This window comes from Epinephelus moara, chromosome 8 (genome assembly GCF_006386435.1).
Source record: "Epinephelus moara isolate mb chromosome 8, YSFRI_EMoa_1.0, whole genome shotgun sequence".
In the NCBI taxonomy this organism is placed as follows: domain Eukaryota; kingdom Metazoa; phylum Chordata; class Actinopteri; order Perciformes; family Serranidae; genus Epinephelus; species Epinephelus moara.
Window position 1 is genome coordinate 22,147,894 of NC_065513.1, and position 22,982 is coordinate 22,170,875.

The 22,982-nt window shown below is 43.9% G+C and overlaps 1 protein-coding gene across 4 annotated transcripts in view; it reads right to left on the reverse strand.

The window, feature by feature from the left end:
* The window catches only part of smtnb (smoothelin b), a 63,560-nt gene that overhangs the window by 11,938 nt on the left and 28,640 nt on the right, over window positions 1-22,982 (reverse strand). For 3 of the 4 annotated variants that reach the window (XM_050050116.1, XM_050050115.1, XM_050050118.1), the window contains exons 6-10: window positions 17,088-17,184; window positions 10,570-11,276; window positions 8,997-9,048; window positions 6,462-7,067; window positions 4,041-4,114 (exon numbers count right to left, since the gene is read on the reverse strand). In XM_050050116.1, the coding sequence (XP_049906073.1) occupies window positions 4,041-4,114; window positions 6,462-7,067; window positions 8,997-9,048; window positions 10,570-11,276; window positions 17,088-17,184 (1,536 nt within the window). The remainder of the gene's footprint in view (window positions 1-4,040; window positions 4,115-6,461; window positions 7,068-8,996; window positions 9,049-10,569; window positions 11,277-17,087; window positions 17,185-22,982) is intronic. The other variant, XM_050050117.1, reaches the window with a different exon arrangement.

A 22,982-nucleotide genomic window follows, 5' to 3' on the forward strand; every position in this document is an offset into this window, starting at 1 on the left:
ACAGATCACCAATCACCTCCTCTAGGCCAGACTCAGCACAAGCACTATCTGGGCTGTCCAAAGCCTCTGGAGCCTGTGAGGCTGGGAGGAAGTCCAGGTCGACTCCAGGCATGACCAGAACAGCTACACTCAATGTCACACTTGCAAATGTCCCTTTAAATCCACTTAAGTGTCCAAAAGACTCAAGTTGGGGTGTCAGATCGGAGAAATTAAAAGATTGTGGCGTCAGATGTGAGGGTGGAAGGTGTTCTCTCTGTCCGTCTGTCTACTGAGACCTTCCAAAACAATGCATGTTCTTTATACCCCCAGCAAATCTCCCCTCTTCACTGGCCAACACCCTGACAGCCAATGAGCATGCAAGGAGTCCTGTTTCCCAGGCCGCAGTAGCCCCACCCCCTTATTTCCAGGTGCCGTGGACATGTCTATTTATCTCCTACCCCACCCGTATTTTACTGAGCCAGTCAGTCCTGGGACACTGGTGGAGGCCTGGGGGGGAATGTTGGTGGCAACAATTTAGAAAACTCACCCCTCCCTCTTTCAGCTTTTCTTTTATTTTGGAGCCGCTGTCCTTCACACCTCAGCTGGCAGGTGATGAAGGTTTAACGTGGCTCTCGGCCTGGGCTGAGTGGAGTTCTCTCCCCATAAAATTGCTTTCTGACAAAACACAACTGCATTGTGACTACTAATAAGGTCAGTTATTTTGCATGACTGTGATTCAAGGCAGACATCTAGAGGGAAGATCACTCCATGAAGGACAAAGTGCCATGACACAGCAGACTGGGTGACCAGTTAGGGGGGAGTTCTCCGCAGCTCTGGGCAAGGATATCGCAGTCCTTACAAGATTTTGTTTTAGGCTTACTGACAAAGCTGCAGCTGCTGCTCATGTGAACGCTTCACATGCTTTTGTATTAAATTTAGAGCTCTCCAAGAGCTCTGACAGAAGATGCTGTTCATAGTGTAAGATGCTCAAGTACATCTTTTAAATGCTTGCTGAAGATTTAGTGGCATACTGCAGACTGTGCAGAGAAATCAAATGGTACTGTACATGCTGTAAAGCTGTAATTCTTGACAATACATCACAAGCATTAAACTGATTTTAAACAGTGCAGTGGGGAACACTGTGACAGAGACAGTGGTCTCTCCTGGGATTTACAGGTAAGCAAAACAGTTCCCAAGAAGAACCTAGCCCTGAGGGAGAGTGGAGAGAAATGTGACTGGCAGCAGGGACAGTGGGTCAAAACCCAAGAAGGACATGGCTCCAGTCTTACCATGCACCGAAGCACGAACACACAAAGCAAAGTGATGTAGAAAGACATGGTGCATACACACACACACACACACACACACACACACACAAACACACACACAACAATGTTCTGCATGTATAAAGGTCTGTGCTTATCATTATTGTGGCACAAATGGGTGTAGTAAAAATGTTATATCCTCTCACACTTGTATGTGACAGCGTCTGTGACCATTGTGAACCCCCTGCTGCTGTTTACAAGTTTCCAAAAATGATGTAGTGTAGCTTCCATCAGAGGTCAAAGATAAGCAATGCTGAGATTTCAGGCTGAAGACAACATCACAATGTGGAGAATAAATAAATCTAAGTTGGCTATAAAACATTATGTAGACATTACGCTCACATCTTTTTCTCCCCACTTTGCACAGAGGTCTGCAGACCAGGCTTAAATCACATTCGACACATGTGAACTGATTATGTAACCAGCATGTGTCATGGATCGGCAGTATGTTAACAATGGAGTCCTTCTCCCTCTGTGTGACAGTGAGACAATCTGTCACTGACTGCGAGTCCAGCAGCACTGTACCAGTGTGACCCAGAGCTCAGCAGTAATCTCTGTGACCACGGGAAAGAGACTGACTGTCCTGTCATCACCCCGGTAATAAAGCTAAGGCATTATCTGTATTTGTATTCAAGGCCAAGGGACGGACGGTGAAGATGAGCAGGAACAGCTGCAATCACTCGGAGCAGGAGAGATCAATGATCAGCTGCTGGTCTCACCTGTCTGAAATGAACTCTCATCACGACGCTGAAACACCACAAGCATCTTGACCTTGCTGTTAACTTAATATTACCTTAATAATAAATAACAAGGAGCAGCTCTATTGCTTTTACTCACATTTGTCCTTCATTGGTTTAGAGTCTTTCCACTGTTTATGTGATCTAAAATGTTTCTTTCCGCTGACTCTCCAATAGACTGTAATTTATAGGTATCCAGTGCAAGAGCTGATGCTATCAGCATCAACATGTTTTATTGGAATAAAAAAAAAAAAAACACTGAAGAAATAGTAGAGGTTGTGAGTGCTGAAGATAGACCACCGAGTAGACGCCCAGACCACCCAAATAGATCAGAGTCCCAGACAGGAACCACTGTGGTCAATAAACAACAATCAAAAACACCAAACAGGAAGAGCTTATTAAAACTGACGTTACACCGCCTTCATATGTGCACACTTGTCTTCTTAATGAATACATTCACTAATGTGGAAAGGGTACTGATAAAAGCTACTTTGACATGAATCCTCCCCTGACATCACCTCCTCTCACATAACTGAACCAGAGAGAGTTCGACAGCAGGTGGTGTCTGGATCAGTCAGAAGGTAACTCAGTCACTCAGGCTAAATGTTTGGATGGTAAAACCTTTCACTGCAGTCAAAAAACTACCTGCTCATCGGATTGCTGCACACAAACAGGGCACGCTCCTGTATCAACAGGGAGGTCTACAGGCAATTTACCAGCACCATAAATTACATTTATCTTTATTCATTTAAAAAAAGTTGATTTAATAAAACCAAACTAACCCATTTAGTCTGACAAGTCACTTATTTCAAATTGAAGATGTTGTTTGAGAATTTTTATGTGACGACTGACATTCTAGCTTCATTCAAAGACCTTAATAGAAACTTCAAATGTGAAAAGAAAAAAAAAAAAAAAAAAGACACCCGGTACAGCCCCATGTGTTAACACACACTAAGACGTTACCTGCATGCCGCTATGGTAGTGTTGTACCAGCACTCAGTTCAGACACGTAAAAACCTCATCTCCTGCAGAATCTTTGTCCTCCTCCTGCAAAATCCTTTTTCTACTAGAAAGACTCTGCCATGGTGTCTTCATTGGTACCTGCCCCTGTGTTTGTGTGTCTCAAGGAGCGCCTAACTGTTGGTGAAAGTCTCACCCCAACACCTTAAATTCCACCCCCAGCCTTGTGGAGCCTCCTCCAAACCCTAATTAACCAGATCCCTGATCCCATAACCAGATTACAGCTGCGTTCCACACGGGGTGAAATACACAGCCATTAAAAAAGTAAACAGGACACCCCCTCTCCCCTCCTCACCCTCTCAATCCCCCACTCTCCATTCATGAGGACACTTCCTTTCATGGAGGAGCGAGGAGGTTAAGGAATGAGGCAACTGGGAGTTTGGCTGTTCTCTCTAACCCCAGAGGTCACTGTGCACAAATTAAGAGGCAAGAGTCAGATCCTAAGAAAAGACGCGATGAAGAACGTATGTCAACATGTGTTTCGATGCAGCCGGACAGCAATCAGCGCGCATAAAGACAGACAGGTGTGAATTGGGAAACATTTCCCAGATAAATCTCAGTAGGCACGGCCTGCGGAGAGAAAACGAGGAATGCCCCGAGCACCTCCCTCTCCCTCTCTCTCCTTCACATACCCTACAAGGACAGATGTGACTGGCTACCCACTCTGTGTTTGATAAACACTGTTCTTCCCTCCTCTCCCCCCTTTTCTCACACTCTGTCTGTCTTTCACTGTCCCGGCTCACTTGCTTTTCAGGCCTTTATAGGTGATTGCCGCGACAGGGACGCAGCGAAAACACAACGGAATTCAATTAAGTCAGCTGGGAATGAAATAGTAGATGAAAACAAAACATTAATCTTTAATTGGAAGGAGCTGGGAATGTGGACTGGATGCATGTTTGGTAGGTTCTGTCCCCAGATTCTGCAGAGTCTCAATGTTATAATCATTTCTCAGAAAATAATTTGCAATGGCAGACTGTACCTTGATGGAGGATCCAGAGGAGAGGCTCGATGAAGAGATCTTGAACGGTGTAGCTCTGAGGCCAAGGGTCAGCTCTGAAACAGACACAGTAAAGGCACAAATTTATATAGATTTTAAGTATAAAATATTCAAATTCATGCAGATATAGTCGACAGCTGTGTGTTGAATAAGAACAAAGAAAGGTCCTGGTATCCATATGCATATGTACGTGGTGGTCTTGTACTGTGTTGGTAATAGCCATTAGTCAGTTACATAAGCTGCCATAGTGTCATAAACAACACGGTCTCACGTCTAATGAAAGAAGATGTAGATGACGCCACCTATAACATAAACACCCCTCTTCATCTGCCTGCAAGAGTATGCACATGCACGCACCTTGTGACCTGTTGTCGACCCTCCCCCTCCCCACCCCTTCATTCCTCACACACGCGCGCACAAAAGCTATATCATAAAATACAGGATTGATGCACACCAGCGCAGCACAGTGTACATTTAAGAATCTGGGTAGGTGCTTTTGAGAGAAACCGGAGACACGATCCCAGCCTGCCTTCGCCGAGTGCGAGACAGGCCGGTTCCCAAAAAAGGAGCCCAAAACCATTAAAGCAAATTGAGCTGAAATTGGGCTGCCAGAATATGCCTGGGGGGTTGTAAGAGGTGTAATCGCACAGGTCCAGCTTGAGTCTTAAATAAACTGTTTGGTTTGGAGGTCCCGGTTGCTGGGAAGAGCTGAAACCTAAGACGTCTTGTTTGGACAGACAGTAACAGCAGCTGTAGCAGCTTTGCCTCTAAAACACACTGACATTTAAGCTATTATTGTTTTTCTTTTGTGCTATTAATTTATCCCTGCTGGTACTGTTTGCACAATGTACTGTGCTGAGCACGTACATGTACAGGAACAATGTGTTTTTAAACAAGACTGTCCCGCTGCTTAACGCGCCTATTAATTACCTGACAATACAGAAACTCACACCATCCAAGTATGCCTTGTTGAACACTTGCTGCGGTTCTCTTACACCGACAGTATGCCACATATTTTAGTAATTAAAAGTTACAAGTACAGCAGATACTGTCAGTTTAACACAGACAGCCATGCATTAAACTATGTCAGGGGAGCAACCATGTTTTGATCAGCTGCAAAGTGACATTTATATATTTTCGTCTTCCAACAGCATCTGCTTAAAAATCAAGGGAAACTGGCTTGTTATTTTTAACTGGCGCCCTTGGGGCTGGCTTAGAGATTAAGGTACAGGGATGGGCACGAGTTATGTTTTCCCAGATTGAGTGATTGAATGAATTATTGGGGGGAGATCGATTCCTTGTGGAGGGATATCTATTTTCAGTATGCATCTTAAAGAGCATGGAAGCAGCGATACTAACGCACAGGACAATATCTGACGCCTATTTTCAAAACAGCCAAAGTTACCATTTGATAGGTTATAAAGAATTTACTCACAATTTACAAAATTTTGTGACAAAAAGCATTAAATATTAGGCCTATCAGGTGTTGATCAAGAGGTGCAACATCCCTGGTTTGCGTCCGGCCCCTCAAGTCCTGTCATCTTTCTGCTGTTGACTCACTAATGTAGACATAAAATGCATGAGCACCTTTTTTGATAGTTCACAGCAGACAGAGACAGAAAACATGGAGGCAAAAGAGGAGAATGACGTGACGACGGGTGACAGCTACATTCACCCAGGGAGATCTGACAGTGTCTAAAACTGGTAAAAAATAAAATTTAAAAAAACCAAAAGAAAAGATATTTGTCATTTAAATGCCAAATTGAATGATGGGAAAAAAATTGTCATTTTAGATGAAAGAAGGGACAGAAAAAAATCTACATCATGGAACAAACCAAACACTGTCCTGTGTGGGCGAGCAGGCTCATTCAAATGCACTGTAACAGTATTACTATTCAGTCTGGCCTGAGACAGCCAATTATTGTTTCCTTTGTCCCAATATACTCGCTACTGTTGACTACTGACCTCACCCCCTCCACACTGCAGCAGCTTGCCCACTCTATAACAAATACCCTTTAGTACAATCACACTGCTTCATATTCAGCCCCAACATCTATCTCAACTCATCCACGCGCTTTGCTTGTCATCCTCCCACTTGTGACCAAGTCGTTGGTGCCAGTCACCTCCCACAGTGACTAGGATGCCATTGTGATCTAAGGGTTGATATTAAAGGAAAGTCATACAGTCTCTAAATTAAGATTAATGCTGCCTGAACACAGTGCGTACTGCATACTGTACTAACACCAGTCAATATAATCACCCTAAAAGCATGGTGTATTAAACAAATGCAGGTGTTAGTCGTCATTCCAGTCCTTAATTCATACTTTGTGAAATGCTGCATCATGTTAAAGTGAGTTATTTGACAGAGCTAGAGAGTGAGTGCTGTGCTGTTGGTGCTCCTACCTGCTCGCTGTCCCAGAGCATTAGTGGTGATGCGTGGTGCCATGTTGGTGATGGGTACGATGTTGCCCCGAGTGGAGGATGTGGAGGAGGTGGTGGTGCGCCCATCCTTGATCTCGATGGTGAGGAAAGTCTTCATGTCCGGGTCTGCCTCTCCCTGGGTGACCTGCTGTCCAGCTGCTCTCACTGGGGTCCCGTCTTCCTTTGAGTTGCTGGAGGCATGCTCATCTTTTTCAGCTGGATGCCTCATCCCACCCATGGAGTTCTGCCATTGGCCAGCTGAGGACAGAGGTTTGTTAGGCCCGCCTCCCGGTTGAGGTGTGGCCTGACTTTGGGATGCGGCAGAGGTGTGAGATGTGGAGTCCACACGTGGCCTTGCTGGCCTGTCTCCAGATGTGCTGAGGGATGCTGTTGTGTGTGTAAACAGCTCAGCCGCTCTGGAGAGATTCGTCTGGCCACTGCTGCCGGAGGTGGTCCCGTTCCTCAGAGGAGTTTTCTTCAAACTTGGGACATTTGGGCTCTGGCTGGGCTCCGTGAACTTGCGCATTCGATCCCGCACAGAGTTGGTGCGGTTGAACTGTTCCAATATTACATCTTTCTTCTCAGGTGCTGTGAGGATGTAAAGCAGGAGGGGAGTTAATATCACAGAAAACACTAAACACAGCAGAGACACAGAGCCTAGATCTCTTCCAACATCCAGGCTGAATTTAGCACACTTAAAGTCTTGCTCTCATCATCTCCCCCTCCACCTCAAAAGCCCTCTACAAATCCCATTCCTCTTTTCCTCCTCTTTCTAGGTTTTGTTCCAGCCCCTTTATTTTGCTTGACTTAACCTCCCCCGTTTCACTGCCTTTCAGTTTCTAGTTTTTGGACTTTTCAGGACATGTTTCTCCCACTCATGGATATTTTTTCATTCTCTGATCCCTAATAGTGTCAGATAAAGTGTACAAAGCTCATGATTTGGCACGGACCCTCCAACGGAAAAAAACCCACCAGTGATTAGAGTAGAAGATATTCACTGAGGTCATCTTTACAAAGAAAAGAAGGATGTGCTCCTCGGTAGGAAAACCACAGTTTATAGTGGAGTGGACACAGAAAAGAGCACTGTCTGGCAGAAAGAGAGGAAATAGTGTACATTATAACAAACTCTCTTCCCAGCACTCTCTCCTGTGAGTGGTCCGATACAGTCACACTTATGGCTGTCTCCATATACTGCAGAACTATAGCCTATGAACCGTCTGGTGTAGTATTATTACACACTTTCAAAGGTCCAGTGTGAAGGATTTAGGGGAATATATTGAAATAAATTAGTTTATAATCACCTGAAAATAAGAATTGGTGTGTTTTTATTACCTTAGAATGAGCTGTTTCTACATACATAGGGAGCGGATCCTCCTCCATGGAGTCTGCCATTATGCATTGCCATGTTTTTACAGTAGCCCAGAATGGACAAACCTAACACTGGCTCTAGATAGGGCCATTCGTATTTTTACGTCAGCCACCGTAGTTAGCAGCTCCTCTGTGAAACTGCTTTATTCAGTATTTTTTACAGTTTTAATCTCCTGGTCTGTTTGTTTGAAGAGAAGGAGACCTCTGCTGACAATTCAGCTCCCAGTAAAACCTCCTGAACAATGAACACTGAAGGAATTATAACCAGGAGAAGTTTCAGCTGGTTGCAGTCTGCAACCCTCACCACTAGATGTTACTAAATCCCCCTAAATCTTACACACTGTTCATTTAATGAACATGTCCATAAACTAAACTAAATGTATATATGGATATATTTGTAAAAGCATATAAGAGCTGCAAGTTATGGTAACTTATTAAAAATCAATTTAGTCAATAAAAAATGCCCGTTGCAATTTTTTCAGAGCCAAGAGTACTGAAAATTGTCTCTTCCTACCAAACAACAGTACTGACTCCAAACACATTAAATTGACAATGATTTGTAAGACAGAGAGGCAGCAAATCCTCCCATTTGAGAAGGTAGAACAGATGAAAGTTTGGATTTTTCTCTTAATCAATTGCAGATTGCAACCAGCTGAAACGTCTCCTGTGTACTAGCCCTGTTATCCCGGTTATAATTCCTTCAGTGTAAATTTTTAGGAGTTTTTTACGGATGTCTCTTTTTCTCCAAAACAAGTGGACTAAGTAAAAACACTGAAAAAAGCAGTATCACTTTACAAATCAATTTTTTTCCAACACTATTCAGCTCTTCGCAGATGGGCCACTTGCCCAGCACCTGCTAATGTGAGCTCACCTTTTTTCTCTAATAACTGAATTACCCGCAGAGGTCTCCTCCTCTCCAAAACAAGCAGAGCTGGTGATTTAAACCAGTAAAAACACTGAATAAAGCTGTTCCAAGTTAAAAAATGTGTTTTTCTGAAGCTGCTCCGTATACGAGGACCCTCTCCCTATGTTAATTTCTGCAAATACAGCCCTCTAAATCCTAAAAACACACTGGACCTTAAAAGATGATCAGAATCAATGTTGATTGTTTTTCTCTTGATGAATGAGTGAGTTGGACTAGTTTCTTACCAGAGTCCTTTCCTTTGTCATGAGTAAGGGGCAGGGCACTGTTACCTGTCATCTAAAAAGAGGAAAAAATAAGAGACATGAGAGAACAATCAGCAGAGGAAATACAGGAGATTGAGGGTTAACGTGCACTGTGTCTAGATTGACAACCACAGAGCTGCTATACTGAACAGCTCCGCGTTTGACAGGGCAGCAATGCACATTTATGACAGACTAGAGTCCGCATGGATGGCTGTGGTGACAACCCCACACACACACACACACACACAATTCTAAATACAGAATCAACGGGTGGTGTTTTCATTATGTAACATTTGTGTTTGGAGTGAAGCACTGGGCCTCTGTTCTTTTTTTGGCAGTGGGGCCATGATGGGCCCCAGAGTGTTTACATTACTCTCAGGAGACTGAGCATCAGCATATCTTGCAGGGAACAATAAAAGAAGTCCGGGGCCAGCCTTGGGTAAACACATTTAGAACAGGGACACGATGGCGTCACGGTGACCTGAGCCCCCTGAGACGGGAAACGTTGCTCAACAGTTAATAGTCAGTGCAGAAACAGCTGCTGTGTGTGTGTGTTTGTGTGTTCCCTGCACTGTGGGCTGAGGAGAGACAGAACCTCTGGCCCGTAACGCTGTCTATAGCTCTCTGACAGCAGGTGAGCCTGACACGCCGCTGAGGTGAAGCAGAGACACTCAGGTGCACGGTTTGTTTGTGTAGCCCAGTAACAAAAGTTAAACAGCATCCACCACGAGCTCGGCACGGAGTGTTTATGGATGCCGATGTGACCTGGGTGTCACTGAGGAATGTGTCGGGGTTTCTTGTCAGGGATAATGAAACAAAAAAAAGGGAGAGCTTTAACTGTTGGTGCATGTGACCATGGCTCTGTGGCTCAACACCACACTCTAGTGGTGCTGTTGTTGCTGTTCAGCTGGCTCTAACTGATACAGATGGGGGACAAATTAAAAGGAAAAACCAACATGAGGTGCGTTACCAAAAGACTGGGACTGAACAATATTAGCGGGAAAGATCAGTTTTACATACACCATCATACTTTTTTAATTCTCTGCAATGGAAGCGTAGCATATTTGCGCAAAACTACAAACACCAGCAGTGTGAAAAGGTGCTGAGCGCCGCCACTTTTTACCCAGCTGACCAATCACAGTGGAGAATGAGTGCGACAAATAGCCTACCACAAAGACCCACAGTCACATCTTACAAGTACAGGTGCTGAACAACAACAATGGAGAAGACATATGTTAATATACTGTATACACACTGGTGTTTTCAGCTAGGAAAAACATGCTTCATGGACACAGACCCATATAAAATGATCATGGTGAGGTTTTTGTGGGGATCTGTACCAATCACAAAGTATTTTCTTAAGGCTGTGGAATTATGATGTGTAGGCCGTTTTCATACTCATCAAACAAGTCAGTCACCCCTCCTGCCCTGTGTGGAAGCTGCATTATGTTCCTCCACTCTTTGACTCTGGTTTTTCCTTTAATTTGTCACCTGCCTTTGTGCTCAGGGCTCAAATAAAACATCATTCATCTGATACAAAGACTGTATACATTACCGTTTGTTTCTGGAAGTCGTTCTTTACCTTGGCGCTGCCGTTGAGCAGTCCATTTGCAGGATCTCTCCGGGATAAAAAGGCCCCATCCGGCTGCTCCTGGTCAATGATGCGGTCCTGGTTGGACTGAGCCTGAGTGTTGGCTGGACCTTGGTTTCTGCTCTCGGATTCTGAATCTGTGCTGCAAGTTGACCCACTTGTAGCGACCTCCGCCTCCTCAGCTGGACCTCTCTCCTCAGAGGACATACTTACACTTTGGTCAGATGTCCCAGAGTCAGTCCGTTTCCTTGACAACACACCAACGCTGTCTGAAGCCCCGGAGCCCAAACGGGGCCTGGCGCCAGAATCGGAGACATCTGAACCCAGTCTCTGTCTGACATGGGTCAGGGAGCTGACGCTTCGTTCTGATGCCCCAGAGCCTCGCCGACTGCGCTGAGAGGGACTCTGGCTTCTGTCTGAAGCTCCAGAGTCCAGCCGGGCTCTGTAGGCTGAGCCCACGCTCTTCTCTGAGGCCGCAGAATCCAGATTGGACCTAGAACGCACAGAGGCCCCACTGCGGTCTGAAGCTGAGGAGTCAGACCTTTGACGATGAGACAGGACCAGGTCCGGCTCCGTGGTCACAGCCTCTCTCTGAGGCTGGATCAGCAGAGGTCCGGGGCCATCGTCCTTCACCAGGTGATCAAGAACCAACACCATGCCTGAGTTGGAGCCTGCGGCAGAAAACACAAATGACAGATGAGCAATAAATGCCTTTCCTGATAAAAATTCATTCTCATATTGATTCTGTTTTTCCTCTCACATCCGTAAAGTGAAGAGGGTGTTACTGTGTGTGAGCAAAGGAAACAGTAAGTGATGGAAATGAAATACTTCTGGAGGCACGGAGGCCCCAATGGGAGGCCCGGCTCGAGAAATATCACTCAGGATCACAGAGGAGGCACGTGGAGACATGAGGGGATGTAGGCATTTCCTCCAGACTGGCCTCAGTTCCTGAGCAAGATTTGTGAGATTGAGTTGGTGGATGTGCGTCACACAGGGGTCACAGCTAAAGAGAGGGAGCATGTGGCTTAACCATAGACGGTAAGCACTACTACAAGAAGTCGAGGAGGAAGTGGGGGTGAAATAGAGACTAGGACAAGTACTTCCCCTCCCCTTATCCAAGCTCCATCACTGCTCCTTCTCTCCTCAGGAAACCACACTCCAAACAACACAGCGCAGCCCACATCCTCCCTCTGTGATAGTCTCTACCTCTTGCACCCCATGGTGCTCCTGGTGATGGAATATCTGAGGTTGTGAACGTACCGCAGATAAGGAAAACAGAGAAAACCAAGAGTGTATCAGATTCCCACATCCCATATACACACTAAGGCATGAAAACACTTCTGTATGCACCAACTCTGCAACCAAATGGGGTTCACCAAGTATGCGTGTCTGTCATTTACAAACCAAATCAAAGAGTCTGACCGGCAGCCGCAGAAATCTCTTTCAACTTCTGACGAGGCAGGATCAAGGCGGACACTCGCTGCTTCATTTAAAGCAGCTCCATTTTTTTATCTATAGATTAGATTTCCAAGAAACAAAAATGAAACCTAACTATATCAATATACGAACATGCACAAGACAAATAAAAATACATTAAAAATTAAATTACAAACGTGAAAAAAAACATACATATAAAATAAGATATTTAAAAAAAAAAAAAGTTTCTCCTGCAGCTAGTAATCACAGATATCCAACTTCATCCCATCACAATCATCTCCAAATTATCTGTCTCAGTATATTCTTTACTAAACCTGCATGCTCAAGATTATACTTTCTTTAATAGTTGTTTCCACTTAATAGCATAGGTAATATTCCTGTAACACCATTCAATAACCATCATTAATAAATCCTAAATTGATAGTTAATGAAACTTATTTTACTGTTAAAAAAACAATAAAATGGTAAATGATAATGTTAACTATACTGCTATAATTTATGTTATTTTAACAGTTTATTGTTGCACACATTATAAAATGTTATGTACCACATTAAGTTTTGGTTGATGGTTAATCATTAGTTTGCAAACTGTCTATAAACATTATTTGGGTGGCCATTATACAATTGTAGTGTTTATAGATGTCGACACAGTACTTAATAACCATTTAACCACAGCTGCAACTTTATAAAAGCCATCCAAATAATGTTTATAGACAGTTTATGAGCTAATTATTGATCATTAACAAATACATTGTATGGTATTTAAAATGTTAAAATGTGTGCAAGAATAAACTGTTGACGTAACATATATATCAGCATTACTAATAATAAGTAAACATAATTAATTAGAATTTTCTTGTTTTTTTTATTTTTCTTTTAACTTAAGTTTAGTTTAGTTTAACTTCAATTTAGTATTTATTAATGGTGGTTATTGTTAAGTGTTTTCTAGGAACATACTGTACATGCAGACAGTTTTTTTTAACCATTTACCAATACTTGGTCTACTTATATTTTTCCACGGTAGTGCCAGATCTAAAAAAAATGTTCTTTGGTTCTTTTAGAAAACAATAAGAAAAGTTTGGGCTTCATATTTCATCACGTTGATGAAATCTCTTACACTGTTCCCTTAGATTGTCCACATTTAAACAGCAGATCTTTTTTTATTGCACAACAGCTCCTAAAAAAAGATGCGGGTGAAACTGTGCACAATCACTTTATAAATGGCATCAACTTGTTGGTTAAACAGATGAGATGATTATGTAATGCGCTCTGAACAGAAAACGTGGTTATGATAATTAGGACAATAAATGGCTGCCACTCTCACATGTGACACTTTGAACGGTCCACTACACAGCAGTGTCTATATCTAATGATGCACTCAGCCCAAACTCAATTACTGCTCAGCTGTAGTGAAAGCCAAAACACACCGCGTCTTCTACAAACGCTCACGTTATTGTTCGTGTTGCTGCCTTCGGGGAGCTGTCATGTCCATTGTGTAGAGATTTCTGGGAAAATCCCTGTTGCTGCAGGGTAATGAGAGGCTTGCTTCTTTTAGACCTGAAATAGCTACAAAAGCAGCTTGTGCACTTTGCTGCCGGTCAATATATAGAGCACAAACAAAGGCCAGCCAAGGGTTTTCTTTATACTTCTTTCACACCAGAGCAATGACCCGAGGACAGCTCGTGTTTGTTGTCGCTGTGAACGGGTCAACACAGGTTTTAAGCATTCTGCTTGGCCTGCTGATGACCTGGGATTAACATGGGCTCATCGCATCTCTGCTTTGGTGTAACAGGTAGATAGAGAGGTTTCTACAGAGAATACTGTTACTATAAAATCAAGTGCCTCATTCAAGCCGTTCGATTAGCTTTTTCAAAATGTTAAATTATTTAATGCAATCGAAAAGGGAAGTCTGGTTAAGCAAATTATTTTTAGGTCATATGCCAGTGATTCCCAACCTTTTTGGGTTGTGACTAGGGTTGCAACGGTATACTGTTAAACCACCTACCATGGTATAAAAATTGATGGTTATGTTACTGTGTACATTTGCTTGTCTACAGTATTGGACAGAGAATCTCTCCTGTGCATCTCCTTTCCTCCGCAACTGCCTCTCAGACTTTTTACATATACTTCCAATCTGAAAAGTGGTATCAAGTTTCAATTATATATATGGTTTGTTCAACCATAAAGAACTTTCTGGTCATTGTTGCTGATAATACTGCGAAACCATGATGTTTTCTGAGACTGTTACCATATTGTAAAAATCTCATACTGTTGCAAACCTACTAGTGACCCTTTTTAGTGGAGTGATGCCTGCTCTTGACCCTTTAGCCCCTTTTCCACCAAACACTTTCGGTATGGTACCTTTGGAACCAAAAGTAACCCTTCAGAAATGGTACCTAGACCCGAGCGTTTCCACTGCAAACCGTACTCTTGAATGTGGGCAGGGTTGTTGTCACTCACTGCTCTGTCCTTTAGTCCTTCTAAGGCAAGCTCGGGGGTTTAGTGTTGCCGTAGCCCAAAGGAACGATGCTCCGCGACGGTTTTTTTTTTTGAGGAGTGTGTGAGGATTAGAATATATGCAGTTCACATAACCAGGCCGTAATTAATATATATATAAATGCTTGGAGATCCACTCATTACTAAAAGTGTATGTTATATAAAAACTAAAGTAATGATCAAAGGTGTGCTGATGGATTCACGTCGTCACCGCCGGCATTGAGTAACATTACGTTCCAAAAGTTGCCGGCAGTCAGCCCAGTGAATTAAGTTGTTTTTTTCTCCGACTACAGCTGCTGCAAGAGGCAGCAAAATATACTTTCATTTTATAGTTACAGTTTACTAATATATGTAAAAATCTCCTCGGTATGAACAGTGGTTACATGAGCCTCAACTCCAGCCACAACTCAGCCCTGAGCAGAGTGACCGTCCGCTACTAACCAATCAACAGACTGCAGTGTTCACAGCTCCACCTTTTAGTACCAGATCTGTGTGCTAGGTACCCCAACAGACGGTACAGAACGGTTCCATTGGTACCATCCACAACTTTTCACAGTGGAAACAGAAAAGGCAAAGGCGTACCGAACTGAACTGTATCGTACCATATTGCTTGGTGGAAACAGGGCTTTTGTTTCAGGTTACACGTCTTTGAGCTGTGAGCAGTTCATGCAGTGTTATGTTTCCTGATCTGATTACTACATTACCTCCGCCATGGTTTTCGTATTGGTTTGTTTGATTGTTTGTTTGTCAGCAGGATTACAGAAAACCTTGATTATCGTGAAACTTGATGGAAGGGTGCGGGATGTGCCAAAGAGGAACCCAATAACTTTTGGAGCAGATGCAAATCATGGAGTGGATACACAAATTATTTTTCACTTTCATTAACACTGTGAGACAGGGTGTTGAGGTCTGTGCTTTCTGGGTGCCCTTCTAGTTTTAGTCATTTTTAGAGTCTTGAAGATGTAAAATTCTCTCACGACCCCTCTGATGTTTCTCATGATGTGAACTTCTGTGGTTCAGCAGTGACTTGGTGCCACAGTTGCAATCCAAGGTCTTGTGTGAATAACAATAACCTGCTATGCATGACTAGTGGCCTGGCATTAATAGTAATAAATGCTCTTGTGTTCAGTCCTTCATGTCCTTGTTGAAACTGGCATTAGTCTCAAACTTGAAGTTGAACAAGTTTCTCTCTTCTGGGAACTCAAGGCACACAACACATTCCACTGAGAGTCTCTGCAAACATTTCATTTCCTAAATCACAGCCTTACAAGGTACAGTTTGCGCTACAATACAGCTAGACACATGGTCATTGAGTTAAAGCTTGTAAATACAAGCTTTTTTGTGAGGTAGATGCATGTGTTTGTGCTGTGTTCAAAGACCAAAAAACCCGCCACTGATGGCCCAAGTCAATCTCTCATTTTCTGCCACTTTCACTCTGCTGAAGAGACAAACGGCCCTTCAAGAACTACCGGCCCACCCTGTCCTTTCCCAACCATAAACGTCCGTTTCTTTCTTGATTGGTGTCCACTTTAAAGGCGTCTTCCTCCTTTGCTTTTCTTTATGGTGGTCTTTTTTTGTTCACCCGAGCTTCACCCTGGTTTAAATTGTAAGGCAGGGATAAATGAGGAACAGTGAGGAGTTTCTCCGCCAAGCCAACTGGTTCTGTTCTGGTATCAGCTTTATTTAGCAGAGGTGTGGCTGTTGGGTTTCCCTCTGTTGCTTCCCATAACCCCACCACCAACCCTAGGTCCATGAGAAGGACACTGTGAGCCAAGTCCAGGGCAGACCAGGCCACACAGAATGACACTGTTATGGCCGTTTGCCTCAGGGCCAAGTTTAGGTCAGCCAGGCTTAAATAAAAGAAGAAAAACACTTTAATCTCCAGCTAAGGATGGTCCAAGTTAAATTTGGTGTCCTATCTGAAGAGGATTGTCCAATTAAAAGTTTGTCCTGAAGGGGTTGAATCAGACAAGCTGTAGGTAGGTTTGTAACAGACTCGTCAATAATACACTTTTGTCGTTTTACAAGCTATTCATGTGCAGCTCTGTGCCTGCAAAGCTTCAAGGATTTAACTGAACGAAGCACATTCATCCCCTCCTGAATGCCTGCATTCATACTGCTTTATTAATGGTTGGGCTAACAGAGTGGTTAATGAAATTACTTCACACTTAACCAAAAGTCATTGAGCCTATGGCTGTGGACTCCAAACAGTTAATAAAGTTAGATGAAGGCGCCTAAGCTGATATGACCTCCTGACCGCCATCTCAGGAGAACGGCTCCTTCAGCTGACTATTTTAACAGGCAGCGAAGAGGAAATTGCATCAAGACGGATGTTTGCAGTCACCTAAACGCAACAGAGGTGGTCAGTGTTGGCTCTGAGTTATAAGTTCTCCCCCAAACTTGACCTTTAGTTGAATGTTTACAGCATATAAAAGATTGTGTGTTTTAGAGATTCAAGAAAGGTATTGCTTAACATGATGTAAGTGTGTGTATACAGCATACAGTTGGTTACAAGACAGCAGCAGTTTGACTGAATGAGTGTTTCTCACCTATCCTCTGCAGCTCTCTGCTTTGTTGTGTCTGCTGGCCGCTAAACTCCCGGATCTGAGATCTGATACGCTCACTGTGACTCTCCCGCTCTGTCTCCTGTAAGAAAGAAAAGAATCACACATGCTCAGTGCATTTCGATAAAGCTCCAGCTCTTTAATTTCTTAGATCACAATGACTTCATGTTTTTTGAGACAAACTGCCGACCCGTTCCTCTGATCAAAACCAGAGAGAAAACATCACTCCTTAGATCATGTGTTTGAGGTCAGCTGCTGATCACTACAGTGGTTTGTTGAAGGTTGAGGTCAAGTGCTCCAGCCATGATGAGCAACATGCTTGGCCAGCTGGAAAAGTAAAGATCTGTTATTTTTCCAGTGTATGCATCTAAGAGCCCCGACACAGCAAGCCAACAGTTGGCCATTGGTAAGGGTTGGGCCATTGGTGAGCATCTGTTGGCCTAGTTTTTGCAGTGTGTACTGCACCATTGGCCTTAGTCAGCCCTTATCGGCTTTTATTCATCCGGTTCGGCACATTGAATTGGCGTCGGAGATGGTAGAGCTCACTCTGATTGCCAGTTCAGCTCAGTGCACGAGGAAAGTAAACAAACAGCTTCAGTGAAGATGGAGTGAGATTGCAACAGATTTATTTGGCAAGATTTTTTTTAGACAATGAGCTCTTTAGCAGAAATTGTTTGCACTTGTTTGTGTTATTGTTCACTAGCACATGGTACATGTCATTTGATCTTTCAACACTGGGTTGTGTTGTTAATGTGCTAACTGTCAATCTAGCGTCTTGAATCTGTCTGGTATCCTCTCCCGCAAGTGAAGAACATTGGCTATGGTCTTTGTGGTGTGGTCAGTGCAACTTTTTGGCGGAGACATAGGCAACGTCGGGCGACACAACAGTCCATGTCTGGTTCAGTACTGTGTTATATCTCTACTTTACAGTCTGACTTGACTTGGGCAGCTCCCCCTTCTTCAAGACTACCCACAGCACAAAAACAGCTCTTTCTGCAGCACTCCAACTCAAACCTGCACGATGAGAGGAAAGTCGCAGCGGGGGGGAGATCTCGGAGGACAGGCAGGAGTATTTTGGCATATGGAGAGGAAATGGGAGAGGTGTAGAGGGGAGGACAGAGGGGGGAAAGATGAAGATGCCGGCACTACTGTTGGGCCTCTGGTGCCTGACCTTGAGCTGCTTCACGGGAGAATCAGCTGCACAAATAAGGCTCCTTGGAGCACGTGTGCACACACTTTAAATCACTCCCACACATATTTGTAATCCGCAACACTCTTTTCACAAACTTTTCTATTAAAGGGCAAAAACCTCGTACGTGTGGAGCTTTAGGTAGATTGCGTCATTCCAAAAGATGAACTGTATCATGGTACAAGATCTCCTTAAAGGTGTTTTATAAGAGACATCTGGATAAAGAACAGTCCAACAAAAGGTTTGGGCGGATCCTGAAAAAACATACATGATGTGACCTTACAACTGAAAATATAATACCAGATTTACAGCCTACTATTACGGCAAAAAGCTCCTGAAAACACATTCACAGGCTTTCAAGCAAGCAAAGAAAGCACACACACCCAACCACACAATCGCACGCCACAATCAGTTGTCCATGTGTAAACTATGTTATCCAACTCAAGAGACGGACACAGTTGTCAGCAGCAGTTACTGAGCGAAAATCTTTTAAGTCACACCTTTTGTGTTTTGAGAAAAGGCTTTTAATCAATGCAGTGTGTGATCAGAGAAAGACCAAGCACAAAAGCCTGCTCAAGTTTAAACACAAGCTAGAGGCAGAGGTGAGAAAGGACTCAAAGCTTTCTGCTCTGTTGACTGTGACCTTCCCCACCTTGAGCAGATTACAGGGCAGAGTGACTCAATCACTGAGTAGAAAATGTAATCAGACACTGTCGCAGGAGACGGAAACACAAACAGAAAAGGTGAATCTGGAGTGGCACTGCTGAGGTTTTAAACAAAGACACCTTGCCATTAAACAGATCACGTCATGAAGTGATTAAAATACAAAGTAAAATACGAGAAGTTCTGTTGCTAAGTTAATGTGAATACCATTCCTGCATTTCAACATACATTTGGAGCCCGTGGTAACTAAAACAAAATCCGGGAAACAATTAAGTTGCTCATCATGCTAAATCCGTCATGAATAGTACTACATATGCTAAATATGATACTCCTCTGTGGCATTTTTTTTGGAGAGTATCGGAGCAAAATCAGCAGCTCAGTTCACATTCTCAGACAGAATCTGACGGCTGGCCAAACAGTAGCGAAGTAAGCATAATTTTTGTGGTTTAAAATCAACACATTCTTGAAAGTCAGGGGGACACAAATAGGATTTTGAAATGTCACCCCTGTCCCCAGTGGAGATTACACCTCAGTTAAAATCCTCCAGGAAAGACGAAGAAGACTTTCAAAAAGGAGCTAGATAGCTGAAATAGTTGATGTGACATCATAGCAGTGTAAATCTACATAGAAGGTGCTCCAATGTCATTTTTTCCAAGCTTTCCACTCTTTCCATATGAGGCAAAAAAAAACCCTGATGGCAGCACAAATTCTGGGACATTAAAAAAAGTCTTCTCAGCTTTTCAAGCCAACCCTAAATGTTGCTCACAAATGCCCTTTTAATGAGTCATCAACGCGTCTGATGAGTTTGGAGGCCACAAACAGTCTCTTGCATCATCACAAAAGACTTGAAGGCACTACAGTGTAATAATGTGAGAGGTTACACACAAAGGCCACTCTCCTTCTGAGTGGAATCACTCAATCAAAGAGTCACAGGGGGAGATAATTGTGTTTGAGCTATAAACACAATTAGAGAGGACAAGTCTTTCCTCACCCGCCCCTCCTCTCCGTCCGCCGCTTCTACCAGGAGTCAGACAGACAGCCGTCATTTCACACAGCTCCCACTAAACCACAGGGAACATATTTCTCACAGACAGTGCGGCAGAGGGGGAAAAAAGGGAAGATAAAGTGGAACTGGAGACGCAGAGCAGAGCTGCGGACCTGCTGCCAGCCACCATGCTGTCATTAGCGGCTTTCCTTTGGCCCTGACAGTGAGGACCTGACAGAGTGGAACCAACACTGACACCGTCCCACTCAGAACCACTCAACCCATGTGGCCTCAGGAGCCTGCTCGCCTTGGACTATAATTGCAAAAGCTCAGCTCTGTAAAAACACAAAAACAACTGTCCTGTCTTGTGACCACAGCGAGGCGTCGGCCATCTGGATTCCTCTGAACCCTCAACTCCACAAAAAACAACAACAATGAGGCTGAGGCACACACACCTCCTTCACCGACAGCTGACATCAGCTACAGATTAGCATGCCGGGTTTCAACGCTCCAGTTTTTCCATGGAAGTTAAATCCATCACTACGCTGGTAAGGTCAGACCATCTGAGGGTCTCCACATGGACGGGAGAAAGAAACCTGGTGGCTCTTTTTCCATTACTGCAGCCTAAGGAACCACACACACTCGGCTTACCTCCAACAACTGAAATACAGTAGCTGGAATGAAGTAGCAATCATCTCGGTATCACACACACACACACACACACACACACACACACTCAGTCAGTCTGGAGTGAGGCAACCCACAAAAAACTCTGCCCTGAGCCTCATTCCCATTTCCACTTACTGCACATCATCACATGCCAATCTAAGCCTGCTGCTGGGCTTTTTTTTGTCTTTCAAAAAAGATCTACTGTACTTTTTTCTTTCAACATAACTCCTCTCCAAAGTCTGCAAAACCATCTCTATTGCAAACGCTCGGCCCGATTTAAGACATTAAAACTCCTCTTTCCTCAGGTCTCTTCTTGCAACATGTTAATGATGAGATCAGAGAGCAAACAAAACTCTGTCTGGGCTGTAACACCCACCCACCAACAACAGCCTACCTGAGCTCTACCAACACACCTGGACGGCATGCAAACCTGCAGCCACAATTAGACAACTGACTGAGGTAAATCACTACATACATTCAAAGTGGTAAATCATCAAGAGAAGTCTTTAACTTTAAGTTATTTTGCTGCATTAGTTTCAGAATTTATCAACGCCCCTGTTTAACTTCAAGCATCATTAAGGTGTCATCTACGTCCTCAGAGTTAGACTGTCAACTTAAATAAAAAAAAAAGATAGCACACAGCAATAAAGCATTATGCACACAAACCTGAAAGGTAAACAGAGAGGCAGGTACGTCCCATTCTTCAGTCACACAGAAACAAGACAGGACTGATGATGAAAAGTTGTTTAAATGGCCTCTCGGATTAAAAAGTATAAAGACAGTCAGAGAGGAGAGATTGGTCTGTGACACACGACAGCAGAGAAAATCTGAATGACATTTACCTTCTTTTCACTGACCCGACTGCCTCCTTCTCTCGCTCTCTCTCCCTCTCTCTCTCTCTCTCTGTCAGCAGTCACCCTCAAGGAGTCAGGACATCCGCTACTCTGACTCTTTACTCCCTCAGCCACATCACACACACTCACACACACCACTGCCACCAACACCACATACACACACACATAACACCAACAAGCCACTCCCTTGACTTCCCCTCCCTCCCATTCTGTCTCCAGTGGGATCTGACCCCCACCACACACACACACACACACACACACACACACACACACACACACACACACACACACACACACTTCTTACAGGTTAAAGGGCTGCCTGGTTGACACATTAACTTCTGACACACTCGCTTTGTTTTGACCTATTTTTTTCAGTCCTCTAACTGCTGCATTACTTTAGACAAGAGGGCGTATTTTACTGTAAAAGAACCTCATTTAAATTATTAAACATTTTTTATCCTTTTTCCGACAGGCACTCTCTCTGCTACATACATATAATTAAAGTTTTTTTTAATAAACTGTTACAGTATGGTTTCCCTCAAATCACCAAAGGGAAACTTTTACTGTACGCCAGCTATCCTCGCGTGTCATTAAAACACGGCCATTAAACACAGTCATTGCCTCCTAATGGGTGTCGGACTCTGCTAAAAATTACGGCTTAAAATTCCATTTTAAGTTTTCGTTACTCGATTTCTGGAGCTGGTGTTTGTTTCAAGCTGCTGGCAGTGTACACATATTGCATGTGTGTGTATACGTGTGTGTTTGGCTGCTGTGGAGGCCTATCTAGGACCTCCATCTGCCACGGGACAATCGCACGCAGCTCAAAGAGATCCGCTGCTGTGATGTGTGTGGAAGGAGCCCTGCTGCTGCTGGCTGATGTTGTTTTTGGCCACGTCCCCATTCCAGTGCAGACTATGGGCTGCTGAGGCACAGCTGGTGGGCTGCCTGACTGTCTGTCCCAATTCCCCCAACCCCGCCCCGCCCCTTCACCATCCAGCCCTCCTGCCCCCCCACCTCATCCATTACACCACCTGTACTGTAGCTCACAAGTTCACCGCCGTACAGCTCAGCTGTCTTACAGGAAGTGAGGTAAAAAAGGCTTGCATGTTAGAGCATCCTGTGACGCTTCCTATCTGAGGAGAACACACACACACACACACACACACACACACACAAGCAAAGCACAGGCTGCAACAGACAATGGAACAGATGCTAACAACCATTCATTTCTCCCACTTTAAGGCCCTCACACACCAAGCTGACCATCGGTCAATGGTCAATGTTGGGTCATCGGTGAGCATCCGTCGCCCTAGTCTGTACGGTGTGTCCTGCACTATTGCCTATTGTCTACTTTTTTTGGCTGATTCAGCATGTTGAGTCGGCGACAGCAGAGCCCATTGGCGAATAAAGTTACTGTGATTGGCAGTTCAGCTCAGTGCACGAGAACAGAAACAGAAGTGAGGAAAGTAAACAAAGAGCTAAAGTCAGGAGGGAGTGAGACCAACACAAACTTGTTACAT